The sequence below is a fragment of the Choloepus didactylus genome, chromosome 9 (assembly GCF_015220235.1).
Source record: "Choloepus didactylus isolate mChoDid1 chromosome 9, mChoDid1.pri, whole genome shotgun sequence".
NCBI classification, from domain to species: Eukaryota; Metazoa; Chordata; class Mammalia; order Pilosa; family Megalonychidae; genus Choloepus; species Choloepus didactylus.
The window spans coordinates 13,995,386-14,015,010 of record NC_051315.1 but is presented as its reverse complement, the minus strand read 5'-3'; the positions used below and the strand labels follow the sequence as shown (position 1 = coordinate 14,015,010).

At 35.3% G+C, this 19,625-nt stretch overlaps 1 protein-coding gene across 3 annotated transcripts in view; it reads left to right on the top strand.

The window, feature by feature from the left end:
• Nucleotides 1–19,625, top strand: part of EPB41L5 (erythrocyte membrane protein band 4.1 like 5) — a 167,575-nt gene that overhangs the window by 59,167 nt on the left and 88,783 nt on the right. For all 3 annotated transcript variants that reach the window (XM_037848982.1, XM_037848981.1, XM_037848983.1), the window contains exons 12-14: nucleotides 2,336–2,505; nucleotides 3,528–3,634; nucleotides 4,677–4,704. In XM_037848982.1, coding sequence (XP_037704910.1) covers nucleotides 2,336–2,505; nucleotides 3,528–3,634; nucleotides 4,677–4,704 — 305 coding nt within the window. The remainder of the gene's footprint in view (nucleotides 1–2,335; nucleotides 2,506–3,527; nucleotides 3,635–4,676; nucleotides 4,705–19,625) is intronic.

Genomic DNA, 19,625 nt, shown 5'->3' with positions numbered 1-19,625 from the left:
AGCTGTACCTTCTTTGTTCCTCCAAGTACTTGGCATTGCCTACTCCTACCGCAGTCCACTGAATTGGAAAAGAGCCTTTCAAAAGTTCCCCAGGGTTTTATGTACAATTAAGTGAGAAGTACTCTTAGCAGAAACCAAGAAGGAAGATTCTCAAAAGTAGATTAAACAGTGATAAGTTTTTAAAATGTTAAGTTTCACTACTGAGATGTATGCAAACAATTGCTAATTCCACACCTTGCAAGAGAATTTTAGAGACAATAATGGAACAAACTTAAAAGAAATCTCTTGATGGAACCAGAAAACTTGCTTTTGAACTTGATCTTGAACTCTATATAAATGGAACTTGACAGCATGTAGTGTTTCATGTCTGGCTTCTTTAGTTCAACATAGTATTTGTGAACTTCACCCATGTTGTGGTGAGTAGTTGTAGTTGGCTCATTCTTACTGTTACATAGTTTCCCATTTTATGAGTAGATGAGAATTATTTATGCATTCCATTATTGATGGACTTTTGAGTTTTCAGTTTCTGGCTATTAAGAACAGTGCTGTTGTAACCAGTAGGTTCTGCAAAACTATTTTTCAGTGTCTGGGCAAGTTTACGCTGCCGCCAGCAGTGTACAAGAGTTCTGTTTGTTCTTTTTTGGCTAATGTTAGATGTTTTCTTTTTCATTTTAGCCATTGATAGATGAAATCATATTATAGTTTTACTTTGCATTCCCCTGATTACTACTCCAGTTTCACACCTATTTATGTTTTTATTGGCTGGATGAATATTCATTTTTAAGAAGTGTCTGTTCAGGTCTTTTGCTCATTTTTCAGTTAGGTAGTCTGCATTTTGTCATTGAAGAAGTTCTTTATATATTCTGGATATCAGTTGTTTGTCATATGTATTTGTTGTAATTATCTTCAGCTCCTTGACTTCCCTTTGATTCTTTTGAATTAAGATAAATTTTCAATTTTAATGTAGAACAGTTTATAATTTTGTTCTGTTGGATCTTTACATTTTGTGTCATATTTAAGCACCTTTGCTTATACCAAGGGCATGAAGAAACTACATAAAGAGGTAAAAATATTCTAATTACAAAATAATTTAAATTATAAAATATTTCAAACTTCTGAAAGTACAAAGTAATTGTAAGACAGACGTGTTTTACTCATGATCTAGATTTCACCTGTTTGGCATTGTTACTTGAGATGTCTTTTAGAAATACATAAATACATACATACATAAAATTATACGTATGTGGATGTATAACGCCAATCCCCCAACTACCCCATTTCTGCTCCATTTAGCTGGCCACCATTCTTGGAGATAACTTTTTCCAAATATAAACATTCATAACACATAATTGAGTTGTGTAACATTTTTATATAAATTGTATATATATATATACATATATTGTGTATTTTTTCTTTTTGCAGGTTGCTTGTTTTGCCTAAACACATGTAGCCATATAGATGTTGTTCACCCATTTTAACCTATGTATAGTTTCTTGTAATAGAAATAAACAATAGCTCATTCATTCATTCAACTCTTATTCACTTACCTTTGTATAGTTTTTAAATACACCATTATTTAAACTTCACCATTTCTCTTTTTTGGATATTCAGTGTTTTGTACCAGTTTATACTATTAAAAATAAAACTATGAAGAAAATCTTGGTGTATAAAGGTTGCTGTTTTGAATTATTTTCCCTAGAGAGATGGTATATCTTACTTGTTATAAGTATAGGCTCTAGAGCCAGACTGGCTGGGTTCAAATTCTGAGTTTTCTCCCCTTTTACTAGCTTTGTGACTTTGGGCAAATTGCTTAATCTCTTTGAGCCTTAGTCTCCTTATCTGTGAAACAAGGCTAGTGACAGCATCTACTCTTTGGAGTAATTCTTGTGAAATCCTTAAATAAGTGCCTAATAAACATGGTATCTGTTAAAAAAAATTAGGTTTCTGAGAGTGTGGTTACTCTGACAAAGAGTATTAACATTTTAAGATTGATGGTATATATGGCCAGATCTTATATGATCCTTTAAATTATAATTATGTAGTCATCCTGAAGAATGGCAGATGAAGCCTCATTTTATGTCTCTGAGAAATGAGAACACGTAAATAATAGAAAAACTCTTAGGAATAATTTTATATTGACTGAGAAAATGGACAGCTTGATTCCAAGTCTGCATTTTTATGGATGTACCTGTAAAAAGTGCCTGAATTTTAGAGAGCAAATTGAATGCTATATTATTTGATCTTGGTATTATTGTAGTTGTGTTTGTAGTTCATTAATAGGGTTTGGGACTATTTGACCTAATAATTATTCTCCTTACATGTTTTACTTTTTTAGGGCAAAGAGCAGGAGCATACATTTGTCTTTAGATTGGATCACCCAAAGGCATGCAAACACTTATGGAAATGTGCTGTGGAGCATCATGCTTTCTTCCGTCTCCGACGCCCCGTCCAAAAGAGTTCTCATCGATCAGGATTTATTCGACTAGGGTCACGATTTAGATACAGGTTAATTTTTAACAGCTGCTTGCTCTCTGTTTCATTCTTTCATAGAGGCCAAAAGTTTAACCAACCCTCTTATTTTGTAGATATGGAAACTAAGGCATGGAGAAATAAGGTGCTTTGCAAAGTCTTTCATTGGCCAAAATAGAAAAGTAAAAGTAGTTACTCTGTTATTGATTGTCATTTCCTGAATCTATAGGAGAACAAAATAATGATGAAAGGGATTTTATGTCTGTCTTGACATTTGTTTTTATATATTAATGAACCCTAAATTTAAGTCCATAGTTTTATGGATTTTCCATCCAACAACTGGACAGTTGGTTGGATAGCATTTGTGTGGACTTTCATAAACCGTAAGTTACGTTATTCTTACAGATTCCTACGTTACTCGTGATGGGTAGTAAACATTTTGGTTTACTGGAGAGTTCTCAGCATACTGTGGGCATTGTTAATAAGATTTACAGAAGGAATGGATAGTATCAATAATGTGGCAGGTCGATTGTGCGGAATGTATGCCAGAAAGCCTCTTTCTGTTCTACCTATATTAAAAACAGGGAGGTATTTCCTTTAAGAATTAAAATGGAAATGAGGGAGAGAGGGGCAATAGTTTTTAAAAATATTTCTTGAAAATTATACTAAAAGGTATGTCACAATTAGAAAACGTAAATGAAAATCTTGTTTTTATTACGTACATGAGGTGGGGAATGTGGATGGGTGGATGGGAGGGGAGGGGAGTTCCATAAAAGCATAAATATTCCAAAATCGTTTAGTATGTTGTTAGGTGATGTGCATGCTTAAGTAAAACAGTGTGCTCTGTGTGGCATATTTCACACAAGCCTAGAGAGGGAGTGAACGATATGGTACAGAAAGATAGCAATGCTGTTATTACTGGTTCCTTCAGGATGAAGTTTAGGCTGGTATTTTAAAGGAGAACTTGAACATAGACTTTCTTTTATTCATAAATTAAAGAAATGATTATTGTAAGCCTCACATCTTTTATCCCTCTCAAAACACCTCATTTATTTTAGTGGGAAAACCGAGTATCAGACCACAAAAACCAGTAAAGCAAGAAGATCAGCATCCTTTGAAAGAAGACCCAGCAAACGATATTCTCGAAGAATTCTACAAATGAAAGGTGAAGTGCAACCCTGTTTCACAGGACTGCTTCATAAGATGCAGGGGGGGATATTGTCTGTATTTTTAGCTGAGATTAGCTGTTATACTAGTGCCAATTCAGATACTATTGTGATACTGTGTTCAGCTTTTGTTTGTATTAACTATTTTAATTTTTTGATAAAGCAAATTTTCCCTTCTTTTTTGACTTACCGATCCCATTCTTAATAAAATATCTCTTAAACCCTCTTGGGTATTTTGAAAAACATTGGCATATGTTGAGTAGATTTTAAGTAAAAATTATTTCATATAATATTAAAAGGTTATTGAAATTTTATTTTAAATATAGGTTTTAATCTGATAGTCAACATACATTGTACATAGGCATCTCCCAGTTCATAAATGTTACTTATTCAGTTACTTTAGTTTTGTAAGAAAAAGCAATGTTTATTTTGAGAAATAAATTAAAACTTATGTTTGGTTTTGAATTTGAGTGTGTATTACAATTCAAATTGAATTTGAAGAATCCCCAATGTCAGGGTTATCCCCATTTGTCCAAAAACAATCACGATGTCCTGATGTTCGGCAGTCTTGATTTTTTAAAAAGAAAACTAATTTATATTCATAATTTTCATGCTTTGTTTATATCCCTGTGTTCCTTTTGCTTTCAATGTTTAGTACATAGTTCATTATGGTTATAAGTTAAATGATATGGAGCTATAAATAACCATTTCAGTTTATGGTGGTTTAAAATCTGAAATTGTCTCCTGTTTTCCACATCTCACTCATATCACTCTAGGCTTGCAGATGGTTCCTTTTAAAGGAAGAGATATACATTTACTATAATGCTGTGTTTTAAAAATGGCATTAATTACCATTATTGGCTGTAGTGGTGTGACACTTCCCTCTCCTTCCCCCCTAAATTTTTGTGGAATGAGGATTTTTGACTCTGTGATTGGGAAACATGGCTTGCTTTTCAAGGTTGTATTTTGGTGGATTGTGAAGCAGTTTACCATGTAAGATGAGATTAATGAGAAGTTATGTTTTTTTTTTCCTTCTGTCAGCAAATACAGCAAAACCTGAAGAACTCAGGTGAGTAATATCTTGCCACTTTGGAACTGATTTAGACTGATTTAGAATTCATGTTGTTGTTCTCATTAGTTAAACAAATATTCGTTGAAGACCTTTCAAGGTGTTAGGTTGTTCCTAAACATTGAAGATATAACAGGGAACAAATAAACACATAATGTGAGATAAAATTGACATAAAGAAAAATAAAGCAGTTTAAAGAAATATAGAGTGATTGGAGGTGGATGTACTAATCATAATGAGAATGACATATATTTCTTACTGGCAAATGACTGAGGATATAAAGGTGAATAAATTTGGTCTTTGCGTAAGAGGGAACTCAGAGAACAAAGGTTGATTTAAAATAATTCTAATTTTATTCCTCAGAAAAATACCTCTTGGTCATGGTGTATAATTCTTTTTTTTGAATGATATTTGGCCAGATTTGGTTTCCTGGTATTTTGTTTTGGATTGTTGTGTCTGCATTTGTAAAAGTTGCTGGTCTTTTGCCTAGTTTTACTGTGATAGCTTTGTTTGGTTTTGGTAACAGGGTTCATAGAATTAGTTGATAAGTGTTCCCTCCTTTTTTGGGGGGGAAGGAGGAATTTCTAAAGAATTGGTATTAATTCTTCTTTAATGGTGAATTCTGCTATACATACAAAGTCATATAAGCCTGGACTTTTATTTGTGAATTCCTAATTCAATTCCTCTACTTGTTGTAGGTCTATACAGATTGTCTGTTTCAACTTTTTTTTTTTAAATATTGATTTTATTGAGATATATTCACATACCACACAGTTGTACAAAACAAATCATACATTCGATTGTTCACAGTACCATTACATAGTTGTACATTCATCACCAAAATCAATCCCTGACACCTTCATTACCACACACACAAAAATAACAAGAATAATAATTCAATTGAAAAAGAGCAATTAAAATAAAAAAGAACACTAGGTGCCTTTGTCTGTCTGTTTGTTTGTTTCCTTCCCCCATTTTTCGACTCATCCATCCATAAACTAGACAAAGTGGAGTGTGGTCCTTCTGGCTTTCCCAATCCCATTGTCACCCCTCATAAGCTACATTTGTATACAATTGTCTTCAAGATTCATGGGTTCTGGATTGTAGTTTGACAGTTTCAGGTATCCACCACCAGCTACCCCAATTCATTAGAACTTGAAAAGGGTTGTCTATATTGTGTGTAAGAGTGCCCACCAGAGTGACCTCTCGGCTCCTTTTGGAATCTCTCTGCCACTGAAGTTTATTTCATTTCCTTTCATTTCCCCCTTTTGGTCAGGAAGATGTTCTCCATCCCAGGATGCCAAGTCTACATTCCTGCCGGGAGTCATATTCCATGTTGCCAGGGAGATTCACTCCCCTGGGTGTCTGATCCCACGTAGGGTGGAGGGCAGTGATTTCACCTTTAAGTTGGCTTAGCTAGAGAGAGAGGGCCACATCTGAACAACGAAGAGGCATTCGGGAGGAGGCTCTTAGGCACAATTATAGGGAGGCCTATCCTCTTCTTTGCAGCAAGTCTCCCCAAGGGCAAGTCCTGTGGTAGAGGGCTCAACCCATCCAACCACCAGTCCCCTATGTCTGTGAGCAAATTAGCAACCATTGAGGTGGGGCAGGCCAATACCCCTGCATTCTTCACCAGCTTCTCAATGTCTGTTTCATCTTGAGTCACTTCAGTTGTTTGTCTGTTTCTAGGAATTTGTCCATTTCATGTAAATTATGTAATTTGTTGGCATACAGTTGTTCATATAATTCACTTATAATCTTTCTTATTTCTTTAAGGTCTGTTGTAATGTCCACTCATTCCTGATGTTAGTAATTTGTATCTTCTCTCTTTTTTTCCCCCCTTGGTCAGTCCTTGTAGGATTGTCAATTTTGTTGATCTTTTCAAAAAAGAACAATTTTTTGGTTTTGTTGATTTCTTTTTATATTTCATTAATTTTCTCTTTAATTTGTACAATTCCCTTCCTGCTGCTTCCTTTAGGCTTAGTTTGCTCTTCTTTTTTCCAGTGTTTTAAAGTGGGAGATTGGGTTATTAATTTGAGATCGTTATACCTTTCCCTCTAAGCACTGCTTTAGTGGCATCCTGTAAGCTTTGGTGTGTTGTGTTTTCATATTTATTCATCCCAGACTATTTTCTAATTCCCCTCTTGATTTATTTTTTGATTTATTAGTTAATTAGGAGTGTGTTGCTTAATTTTCACATAGTTGTGAATATCTTAAAATTTCCTTGTGTTTTTTTTTTTTCTCCTAATTTTATTCCATTGTGGTTAGAGAACATACTTTGTATGATTTTTGTCCTTTTAATTTTATTGAGAGTTGCTTTATGATTTAGCATATGGTTTATCTTGGAAAATGTTTCTTTTGCATTTGAGAATCTCTGTATTCTGTTGTTGAGTGGAGTGTTCTACAGATGTCTCTAAGGTCTATGTTAGTTCAAGTCTTCTGTTTCCTTTTTAATTTTTTGCCTAGTTCTGTGTATTATTGAAAGTGGAATACTGAAGTCTCCCTTTAGTTCTATCAATTTTTGCTCCATTTATTTTGGAGCTTTGTTGTTAGGTGCATATATGTTTACAATTGTGGTATTTTCCTGATGGAGTGAGCCTTTTATTATAATCTACCTTTTTACCTCTAGTAACATTTTTTCATTTTAAAGTCTTATTTTGTCTGACATAAGTATGGCCAATATGGCTTGCATATGTTTGCTTTCCCTATGATATATGTCTTTTTCATCAAATTTTAGAATTTTCAAGTATTATTTCCTTAGATACTCTTTCTGCCCCTTTCTCTTTTCTCTTGGGATTCCCCCTCACTTATGCTTATGTTGGTATACTTGATACTGTTCCACAGGTCACTTGACTCTCTGTTCTTTTTACTTTCTGTTCTTCAGACTGAATAATCTTGAGCTGTCTTCAAGTTCTCTGACTCTCCTCTCTCTGCTTAAATCTGGTGTTGAGCCCCTCGAGTGAATTTTTTATTTCAGTTATTTTACTTTTCAATGCCAGAATTTTTATTTGGTGTTTTTAAAAATAATTTCTATCTCTTCATTGATATTCTCGATTTGGTGAGACATTTGTTCTCATACTTTCCTTTATTTCTTTACATATGGTTTTGTTAATTTTTAAACATATTTAAAATAGCTGATTTAAAGTCTTTGTATAGTAAGGGCAGTGACTGATCTTTCTCAGGGACATTTTCTATTGTCTTCTTTTTTACCCCTGTACCTTCTTGTTTCTTCTTATGTCTTACAGAGTTTTTGAAAACTGGACATTTAAAATTGTATATTTAAAATAGAAAATCTAGAAATCAGATTTTCATCTCTCCCCAGTTTTGTTGTTGCTGATTGTTTTTGCTGTTTATCTGTTTAGTGACTCTCCTGAACTAATTCTGTAAGGTCTGTATTCTTGGTCACGTGTGGCTACTGAAGTCACTTGGTTGCCCCAGCTGTTATTGCTGCCTTAGCAGCTGTGATGTTCAACAGTTACCACGGGATGCTTTTGGACTAATGTCCCTGGGGAAAAGTTTGTTCCCACCAGGCAAGCTCTGAGTCATGTCTGATAAAAACAAAGCCTTGAAAGTGATGTTTCCCACAGAAATTCCAGACAGGTCAAATAATGGCAGTTCTCTGAGAATTGGGCTTTGAAAGAGCTCCAGCTCCATTCTGACCCCTCTGGTGGTTGCTTCTAGACTGCTGGTTTTTACTGTGTTTGCTGTTGGCTTTCAAGGCTGCAGAGAGCTTTGGAAAGGGAGATGGGAATAAGGCATGCTAAAAGCACCACCAACACTACTGCCCTTATTAAGAGTTAACTGTTTTTTCTTGAATAAGTGCTCCTCAGATTGTTTCAAGCCTTTTGTTAGTTTCTAGTGTTCTGAAAAAATTGGTTTGATGACTTGCCAACATTCACATTGCTTTTATGGAGGAAAGGATTTTTGGAGTGCTTACTCTACCACTGAGGTCACCTTTCATGGTTTATCTTTTCCCATCCCTTTATTTCCGACATATTTGTATCTTTGAATCTAATGTGTCTCTTTTAGACAGCATAAATGGATCTTGGTGTTTTTTTCCAGCCTTTTGATTGGATTGTTTGTTTTATTCACATTTGATTTTATTCCTGATATGATTTGATTTATATCTCCCTTTTTAAAAAAATTTTATTGTGGTAATTTATACATAATACAGAATTCTCATTTTAACCCTTTTTAAGTGTACAATTCGGTGGTATTATTTATAGTTAATTTTGTGCTACCATTACCTCCATACTTTACAAAACTTTTCATAACCTCAGACAGAAACTCTGTACCCATTAAGTGAATTCTCCCTATTCCCTCCTCCCCATTGCCCCTGGTAACCTCTAATCTACTTTCTGTCTCTATTAGTTTACTTATTTTAGATATTTCTTACAAGTAGACTCATGCAGTATTTGTCCTTTTGTGTCTGGTTTATTTCATTTAACACAGTGTTTTCAAGATTCATCCATATTGCAGCATGTATCAGAACTTCATTGCTTTTTATGCTGTATTACATTCCATTGTATGTGTATACCACATTTTGATAATCCATTCATCTACTGGTGGATATTTGAATTGTTTCTACCTTTTGACTATTGTAAATAATGCTGCTCTGAACATTGGTATATCATTTTCTGAGTCCCTTTTCTTACTTTTGTGGGTATATACTAATAAGTGGTATTGTCGGTTCATATGGTAATTTTATGTTTATCTTTTTGAAGAATACCAAACTGTTTTCCATAGCAGCTGTACAATTTTATATTCTCACCAAAGTTTACAATAGTTTCAATTTCTCTACATCCTCACCAACACTTATTTTCAGATTTTTATTAAAAGCCATCGTAGTGAGTATGTTTCTCATTTTGCTTTTTGTTATCTGTACTTCTAATGTCTTTTTTGTTCCTATTTCGTTTACTGCCTTGTTTTGCATTAAGTGAATATTTCCTATTGTATTATTTTAATTAATGATTTTAAATTAGGTTCTTTCTCTTTTTATTATTAGGTTGTTGGTGTTCTTTATGTATTCTAGATACAATTCCCTTATGTGATACATGATTTCAAAAATTTTCTCCCATTTAGTTTTTTCTTTGAAGCACAAAAAATTTTAATTTTGATGATGTGCAGTTTGTCTAATTTTTCTTTAGTTGCTTGTGCTTTTAGTGTCATATTTAAGAAACCATTGCCTAGTTTAAGGCCATAAAGGTTTACTTCTGTGTTTTCTTCTAAGAGTTTTACAGTTTTAGCTCTTACATTTAGGTCTTTGGTCCATTTTGAGTTAATGTTTATTTATCATGTGAGGCAAGTGTCCATATTCTTTCTTTTGCATGTGGACATTCTGTTGTTCCAGCACCATCTGTTGAAAAGACTGTTCTTTCTCCATTGAATTGTCTTGGCATACTTGACCACAGATGGATGAGTTTACTTCTGGGCTCTCAATTTTGTTTCACTAATCTGTATGTGTGTCCTTATTCCAGTATCACAATATCTTTATTACTGTGGCTTTGTAGTAAGTTTTGAAATGGGAAGGGTGAGCCTTCCAACTCTGTTTTTCTTTTTTCAAGATTGTTTTGGCTATTTTGGTCTCCCGATTTCCATGTGTATTTTAGGATCACTTAGTTTCTGCAAAGAACATTAATGATTTTTTGGCGCTATTTTTTTTAAGTTATTTTCTGAGTGGTTGTTCTAGGATTACAGTGTTCATTTTAAGTTAACAGAATCAAGTTCAGATTTATATTAAATTACTTCAGGTGAGATAGAAATTTTATTACTATGTAGCTCTATTCCCTCGTCCTCCCATTTTTTTTTTCTGTATTGTAACAAATGTGTCTATATGTTAAAAACCCAATAATACATTGTTGTATTTATTACTTTATGTATTTTAAAGAAGATGAGGGAAGAAAGGAGAATAAGTATATATTATAGAGTTTGCTGTTTTAACCTTCTCATTTACCATTTCTTGATTTTTTCATTTTTTTTCCTATGGATTTATGTTACCAAACAGTGTCATTTCTTGACCCCAGTGCAGGTTTGTTCCCACCCACCTCCTTTGTGCTATTCTTTTTGATTATATTACATTGTATATATTATAGTTCAACACCACAATTATGTACATATAGTTTTATTTAATTGTTTTTTTTTTTTCTGTTAGTTCAGAGAAGAATGGGAAAAAAAGCAATTATTCTGTCATGATTATTTACATAATTATTTACATAATTTACATAATTACCTTTACTGACACACTTTATTTTTTTTAATGTGCATCTGAATTACTTTCTGGTGTGCAATCATTTCAGCCTGAAGTACTCACTTTAGTCATTCTTTCAGGGCAGCTCTGCTAGTGACAAATGCTCTCACTTTTTGTTTAATAGAGATTTTAATTCTTCATTTTTGAAGGAAAGTTTTTATGCATGTAGATTTCCTGGTTTACATTTTTTTCTCTTAGTTCTTTCATTTTGAATATGTCATCCCATTGCCTCTGGTCTCCATAGTTTCTGATGAGAAGTCAGCGGATCCCTTGTACTTGAGTTGCTTCTTTTCCTTCTGCTTTCAGGATTCTCTCTTTGTCTTTCTTTCAGTGTTTTTACTCTGATAGATCTGATTATACTTCTCTGCACTTATCTTACTTGGAATATGGTGAGATTCTAGATGATCTGTTGTTTCACTTGTTAGTACCATGCCCTCCCTTAATTGCCGATTACCAAATCTCTGGTGTCTCTGGTGTTTTCTACAACGCCCTTAAGCATGAACTTCCTTATTCTCTGTTTCAAATGAAGTTGGTCCTATTAGAGCTGCTGAGCTCTCTGATCTCACTGCTCTCTTTTTCCCTGGAATAGAAACTCTGAGCCACTACATTGGATCTGGGTTTGGGGACAGCAGCCTCCTTCTCGAGTAACACCCCTGTTCTGTGAGTGGGTGCTGGGTGGGGTTGGTAGCCCCAGGTCTTTTTGACTTGCCTCTCTCAGAATGGAATCTCCACCCTCTGAGTGAGCTGAGGCAGAGGAGATTGGATTCCCAGTATTTGGAGCCTGGTCTGTCCTTCAGTTGTGGGCTGGGTTACAGAAAATAGCCCCATTCCTTGTATCCATGCCTGTCAGGAATTTAGCTGTGCAACACAGTGCTAGAGAGAAAGCACTGCTGGTGGCCTGTCCTGTCTAAGGGGGAACCTCAACCCTAGACTGGTAGCTGGGATAGAGTTGCTTGTCTTCTTGGAGGCATCCATCTGTAGAAGAACTTCGAGCACACAGAGTGAGGAAAGAATGGTTGGAAGTAAATTGTGGGTCCAATGTCACTGACTCTCTGCTTTTACTGAGATTTAGTAGATTTCTGAATGAATGTTTCCCCTTTTGATTTATGCCTTTAGGACATTTTCTAGCAACCTTTAAGGATTATTTTTAATAGTTTTCACCATTTAAATGTTTGTTTCGCTGCTTACTGCCATTCTGAAAGTCCTGCCCCTCATGGCTCAGTTAATTTTGATAATTAATTTTGATAGTGTTTATTACAACGTTTCATAAAATGTTCCTCAGAAATGGGTATGTAACAGAATCTTTGGAATGTCTGTTAAAGAATCAGGATTCATGCCAAATCTAGTTTGTTTTGAGTTTGTCTACACTCCTGTTTGGCAGATGTATGACTAGAGCTTCTTCAAAATGGGAAGTGGTTTGTTTTAGGGATACTAAGTATGGTAATTTGATTATCCCACCATTGATTTTCATTGTAAAGGTGAGCTCCTCCCCATGATATCCTATTCAGTTTTCATCCCTTGGAAAGCCTTTAAAGCCAAGTTGTGATTAGTGATTCAGGATGAAAGTACTCTTGGCTTTTTGCAAAAGGCTTCACATCAAGTTTCTTTAGCACTTGGTAGACTGTTAAGAAGTAAATAAGTGAATAGGGTAGGGAGGAATTCTCTCCATTGTGAATTTTTAATTAGGTTAAAAAATGTTTTGTGCTTTTTTTGGGGGGGTGGGTTGTACACTGTATTTTTCCTGGAGTTATTTATAAAGTATGCTTTTAAGAAAAATGGTAGAGAAATGTTATAGAGAGTTTCTGTACTTTTAAAATTATTTTGCTTGCTTGCTTGCTTTTTTTAAATTAAATTCAGTTTTATTGAGATATATTCACATATCATATAATCATCCATGTTGTACAATAAACTATTCATAGTACCATCATATAGTTATGCATTCATCACTCCAATCTATTTTTGAACATTTACATCAGAAAGAATCAGAATAAGAATAAAAAATAAAAGTAAAAAAGAACACCCCAATCATCCCCCCATCCCACCCCATTTTTCATTTAGTTTTTGTCCCCATTCTTCTACTCATCCATCCATACACTTGATAAAGGGAGTATGATCCACAAGGTTTGCACAATCACGCTATCACCCCTTGTAAGCTTCATTGTTATACAGTCGTCTTCAGGAGTCCAGACTACTGGGTTGGAGTTTGATAGTTTCAGGTATTTACTTCTAGCTATTCCAATACATTAAAACCTAAGAGGTGTTGTCTATATAATGTGTAAGAATGTCCACCAGAGTGACTGCTTGCTTGTTTTTAAACGGATAATGCTTTCTTTGCCTGAAAGAAAGGGTGGGACAGAATATTAGAGCTCAAAGTAAGAAATTTTACCTGATTAAGCTAGCAGAAATGTTTAAACAGTGGTACACAGTTGGATAAATTAAGGCTTTTATTTTCAAAAGTTTGTCTTCCTTTAAATTTTTCTGAAATACATATCTCAGATCAAAAACTGAGTATGAATATTTATTCTATTTCTTTTTTTTTTTTTTTAATCATCATTTTATTGAGATTTATTCACATACCACGCAGTCATACAAAACAAATTGTACTTTCGATTGTTTACAGTACCATTACATAGTTGTACATTCATCACCTAAATCAATCCCTGACACCTTCATTAGCACACACACAAAAATAACAAGAATAATAATTAGACTGAAAAAGAGCAATTGAAGTAAAAAAGAACACTAGGTACCTTTGTCTGTTTGTTTGCTTCCCCTACTTTTCTACACATCCATCCATAAACTAGACAAAGTGGAGTTTGGTCCTTATGGCATTCCCAATCCCTCTGTCACCCCTCATAAGCTACATTTTTATACAACTGTCTTCGAGATTCATGGGTTCTGGGTTGTAGTTTAATAGTTTCAGGTATCCACCACCAGCTACCCCAATTCTTTAGAACCTAAAACGGGTTGTCTAAAGTGTGCGTAAGAGTGCCCACCAGAGTGATCTCTCGGCTCGTTTTGGAATCTCTCTGCCACTGAAGCTTATTTCATTTCCTTTCACATCCCCCTTTTGGTCAAGAAGATGTTCTCCATCCCACGATGCTGGGTCTACATTCCTCCCCGGGAGTCATATTCCACGTTGCCAGGGAGATTCACTTCCCTGGGTGTCTGATCCCACGTAGGGGGGAGGGCAGTGATTTCACCTTTCAAGTTGGCTTAGCCAGAGAGAGAGGGCCACATCTGAGCAACAAAGAGGCATTCAGGAGGAGACTCTTAGGCACAAATACAGGGAGGCCTAGCCTCTCCTTTGCAGCAACCGTCTTCCCAAGGGTAAAACTTATGGTAGAGGGCTCAACCCATCAAACCACCAGTCCCCTGTGTCTGTGGTCATGTTAGCAACCATGGAGGTGGGGTAGGCGAATACCCCTGCATTCTCCACAGGCTCCTCAAGGGGGCACTACATCTTTTTTTTTTTTTTTTCCTTGTTTGTCTTTTTTCTTTTTTTTAACTTTCCCTTCTTTTTTCAAATCAACTGTATGAAAAAAAAAGTTAAAAAGAAAACAAACATACAATAAAAGAACATTTCAAAGAGACCATAGCAAGGGAGTAAGAAAAAGACAACTAACCTAAGATAACTGCTTAACTTCCAACATGTTCCTACTTTACCCCAAGAAAGTTACATAATATAGCAACATTTCTGTGAACTTGTTCCTACTATATCCATCAGAAATTAACAGACCATAGTCATTTCTGGGCATCCCCAGAACGTTAAATAGATTATCTGTTCTTCTTGGATTATTGTTCCCCCTTCCTTAATTGCTCTCTACTGCTAGTTCCCCTACATTCTACATTATAAACCATTTGTTTTACATTTTTCAAAGTTCACATTAGTGGTAGCATATAATATTTCTCTTTTTGTGCCTGGCTTATTTCGCTCAGCATTATGTCTTCAAGGTTCATCCATGTTGTCATATGTTTCACCAGATCGTTCCTTCTTACTGCCGCGTAGTATTCCATCGTGTGTATATACCACATTTTATTTATCCACTCATCTGTTGAAGGACATTTGGGTTGTTTCCATCTCTTGGCAATTGTGAATAATGCTGCTATGAACATTGGCGTGCAGATATCTGTTCGTGTCACTGCTTTCCGATCTTCCGGGTATATACCGAGAAGTGCAATCGCTGGATCGAATGGTAGCTCTATATCTAGTTTTCTAAGGAACTGCCAGACTGACTTCCAGAGTGGCTGAACCATTATACAGTCCCACCAACAATGAATAAGAGTTCCAATTTCTCCACATCCCCTCCAGCATTTGTACTTTCCTGTTTGTTTAATGGCAGCCATTCTAACCGGTGTTAGATGGTATCTCATTGTGGTCTTAATTTGCATCTCTCTAATAGCTAGTGAAGCTGAACATTTTTTCATGTGTTTCTTGGCCATTTGTATTTCCTCTTCAGAGAACTGTCTTTTCATATCTTTTGCCCATTTTATAATTGGGCTGTCTGTACTATTGTCATTGAGTTGTAGGATTTCTTTGTATATGCAAGATATCAGTCTTTTGTCAGATACATGGTTTCCAAAAATTTTTTCCCATTGAGTTGGCTGCCTCTTTACCTTTTTGAGAAATTCCTTTGAGGTGCAGAAACTTCTAAGCTTGAGGAGTTCCCATTTATCTATTTTCTCTTTTGTTGCTTGTGCTTTGGGTGTAAAGTCTAGGAAGTGGCCTCCTAATACAAGGTCTTGAAGATGTTTTCCTACATTATCTTCTAGGAGTTTTATGGTACTTTCTTTTATATTGAGATCTTTGGTCCATTTTGAGTTAATTTTTGTGTAGGGGGTGAGGTAGGGGTCCTCTTTCATTCTTTTGGATATGGATATCCAACTCTCCCAGCCCCATTTGTTGAAAAGACCATTATGGCTCAGTTCGGTGACTTTGGGGGCCTTATCAAAGATCAGTCGGCCATAGATCTGAGGGTCTATCTCTGAATTCTCAATTCGATTCCATTGATCTATATGTCTATCTTTGTGCCAGTACCATGCTGTTTTGGCAACTGTGGCTTTATAATAAGCTTCAAAGTCAGGGAGTGTAAGTCCTCCCACTTCGTTTTTCTTTTTTAGAGTGTCTTTAGCAATTCGAGGCATCTTCCCTTTCCAAATAAATTTGATAACTAGCTTTTCCAAGTCTGCAAAGTAGGTTGTTGGAATTTTGATTGGGATTGCATTGAATCTGTAGATGAGTTTGGGTAGAATTGACATCTTAATGACATTTAGCCTTCCTATCCATGAACATGGAATATTTTTCCATCTTTTAAGGTCCCCTTCTATTTCTTTTAGTAGAGTTATGTAGTTTTCTTTGTATAGGTCTTTTACATCTTTGGTTAAGTTTATTCCTAGGTACTTGATTTTTTTAGTTGCTATTGAAAATGGTATCTTTTTCTTGAGTGTCTCTTCAGTTTGTTCATTTCTAGCATATAGAAACATTACTGACTTATGTGCATTAATCTTGTATCCCGCTACTTTGCTAAATTTGTTTATTAGCTCTAGTAGGTGTATCGTTGATTTCTCAGGGTTTTCTAGATATAAGATCATATCATCTGCAAACAATGACAGTTTTACTTCTTCTTTTCCAATTTGGATGCCTTTTATTTCTTTGTCTTGCCGGATTGCCCTGGCTAGCACTTCCAGCACAATGTTGAATAACAGTGATGACAGCGGGCATCCTTGTCTTGTTCCTGATCTTAGAGGGAAGGCTTTCAGTCTCTCACCATTGAGTACTATGCTGGCTGTGGGTTTTTCATATATGCTCTTTATCATGTTGAGGAAGTTTCCTTCAATTCCTACCTTTTGAAGTGTTTTTATCAAAAAGGGATGTTGGATTTTGTCAAATGCTTTTTCAGCATCTATTGAGATGATCAATTGATTTTTCCCTTTCGAGTTTTTAATGTGTTGTAATACATTGATTGTTTTTCTTATGTTGAACCATCCTTGCATGCCTGGAATGAACCCCACTTGGTCATGGTGTATGATTTTTTTAATGTGTCTTTGGATTCGATTTGCAAGTATTTTGTTGAGGATTTTTGCATCTATATTCATTAGGGAGATTGGCCGGTAGTTTTCCTTTTTTGTAGCATCTTTGCCTGGTTTTGGTATTAGATTGATGTTAGCTTCATAAAATGAGTTAGGTAGTGTTCCATTTTTTTCAATGTTTTGAAAGAGTTTGAGTAAGATTGGTGTCAGTTCTTTCTGGAAAGTTTGGTAGAATTCCCCTGTGAAGCCATCTGGCCCTGGGCATTTATTTGTGGGAAGATTTTTGATGACTGATTGAATCTCTTTGCTTGTGATGGGTTGGTTGAGGTCTTCTTTTTCTTCTCTGGTCAGTCTAGGTTGTTCATATGTTTCCAGGAAATTGTCCATTTCTTCTACATTATCCAGTTTGTTGCCATACAGTTGTTCATAATATCCTCTTATAATTTTTTTAATTTCTTCAGGATCTGCAGTTATGTCACCTTTTTCATTCATTATTTTGTTTATATGGGTCTTCTCTCTTTTTGATTTTGTCAGTCTAGCTAGGGGCTTGTCAATCTTGTTGATCTTCTCAAAGAACCAACTTTTGGTGATATTTATCCTTTCTATTGTTTTTTTGTTCTCTATGTCATTTATTTCTGCTTTAATCCTTGTTATTTCTTTTCTTGTACTTGGTTTAGGATTGGTTTGCTGTTCATTTTCTAGGTTCTTCAGTGGATCCATTAGTTCTTTGATTTTGGCTCTTTCTTCCTTTTTAATATATGCGTTTAGTGCTATAAATTTCCCCCTTAGTACTGCTTTTGCTGCATCCCATAGGTTTTGGTATGTTGTGTTCTCATTTTCATTCGTCTCTATATATTTAGCAATTTCTCTTGCTATTTCTTCTTTAACCCACTGATTGTTTAGGAGTGTGTTGTTTAACCTCCAGGTATTTGTGAATTTTCTAAGTCTCTGATGGTTATTGACTTCTAATTGTATTCCATTGTGGTCAGAGAATGTGCTTTGAATAATTTCAATCTTTTTAAATTTATTGAGGCTTGTTTTATGTCCCAGCATATGATCTATTCTGGAGAAAGTTCCGTGAGCACTAGAAAAGTATGTGTATCCTGGTGATTTGGGATGTAATGTCCTGTAGATGTCTGTTAAATCTAATTCATTTATCAGATTGTTTAGGTTTTCAATTTCCTTATTGGTCTTCTGTCTGGTTGATCTATCTATAGGAGAGAGTGATGTGTTGAAGTCTCCCACAATTATTGTGGAAACATCAATTGCTTCCTTTAGTTTTGCCAATGTTTCTCTCATGTATTTTGTGGCACCTTGATTGGGTGCATAGACATTTACGATTGTTATTTCTTCTTGCTGAATTGCCCCTTTTATTAGTATGTAGTGGCCTTCTTTGTCTCTCAAAACATCCCTGCATTTGAAGTCTATTTTATCTGAGATTAATATTGCTACACCTGCTTTCTTTTGGCTGTAGCTTGCATGAAATATTTTTTTCCATCCTTTCACTTTCAGTTTCTTTGTGTCCCTGTGTCTAAGATGAGTCTCTTGTATGCAACATATTGATGGTTCATTTTTTTTGATCCATTCTGCGAATCTATATCTTTTAATTGGGGAGTTTAATCCATTTACATTCAACGTTAAAACCGTGAAGGCATTTCTTGAATCGGCCATCTTATCCTTTGGATTATGTTTGCCATATTTTTCCCTCTCTCTATTAATATCCTTTATTGTACCCATACCGAATCTCTTTAGTACTGAACCTTTCTCCAAGTCTCTCTGTCCTGTCTTTGTTTCTCTGTCTGTAGGGCTCCCTTTAGTATCTCCAGTAGGGCAGGTCTCTTGTTAGCAAATTCTCTCAGCATTTCTTTGTCTGTGAAAAATTTAAGCTCTCCCTCGAATTTGAAGGAGAGCTTTGCTGGATAAAGTATTCTTGGCTGGAAATTCCTCTCACTCAGAATTTTAAATATATCGTGCCACTGCCTTCTCACCTCCATGGTGGCTGCTGAGTAGTCACTACTTAGTCTTATGCTGTTTCCTTTGTATGTGGTGAATTGCTTTTCTCTTGCTGCTTTCAGAACTTGCTCCTTCTCTTCTATGTTTGACAGTGTGATCAGTATATGTCTCGGAGTGGGTTTTTTTGGATTTATTCTATTTGGAGTTCGCTGAGCATTTATGATTTGTGTATTTATGTTGTTTAGAAGATTTGGGAAGTTTTCCCCAACAATTTCTTTGAATACTCTTCCTAGACCTTTACCCTTTTCTTCCCCTTCTGGGACACCAATGAGTCTTATATTCGGACGTTTCATATTATCTATCATATCCCTGAGGTCCATTTCGAGTTTTTCAATTTTTTTCCCCATTCTTTCTTTTATGCTTTCATTTTCCATTCTGTCATCTTCCAGGTCACTGATTCGTTGTTCAACTTCCTCTAGTCTTGTACTATGAGTGTCCAGAATATTTTTAATTTGGTGAACAGTTTCTTTAATTTCCATAAGATCATCCATTTTTTTATTTAGTCTTGCAATGTCTTCTTTATGCTCTTCTAGGGTCTTCTTGATTTCCTTCATATCCCGTACTATGGTCTCATTGTTCATCTTTAGTTCTTTGAGTAGCTGCTCTAGGTGTGTCTCTTCTGGTCTTTTGA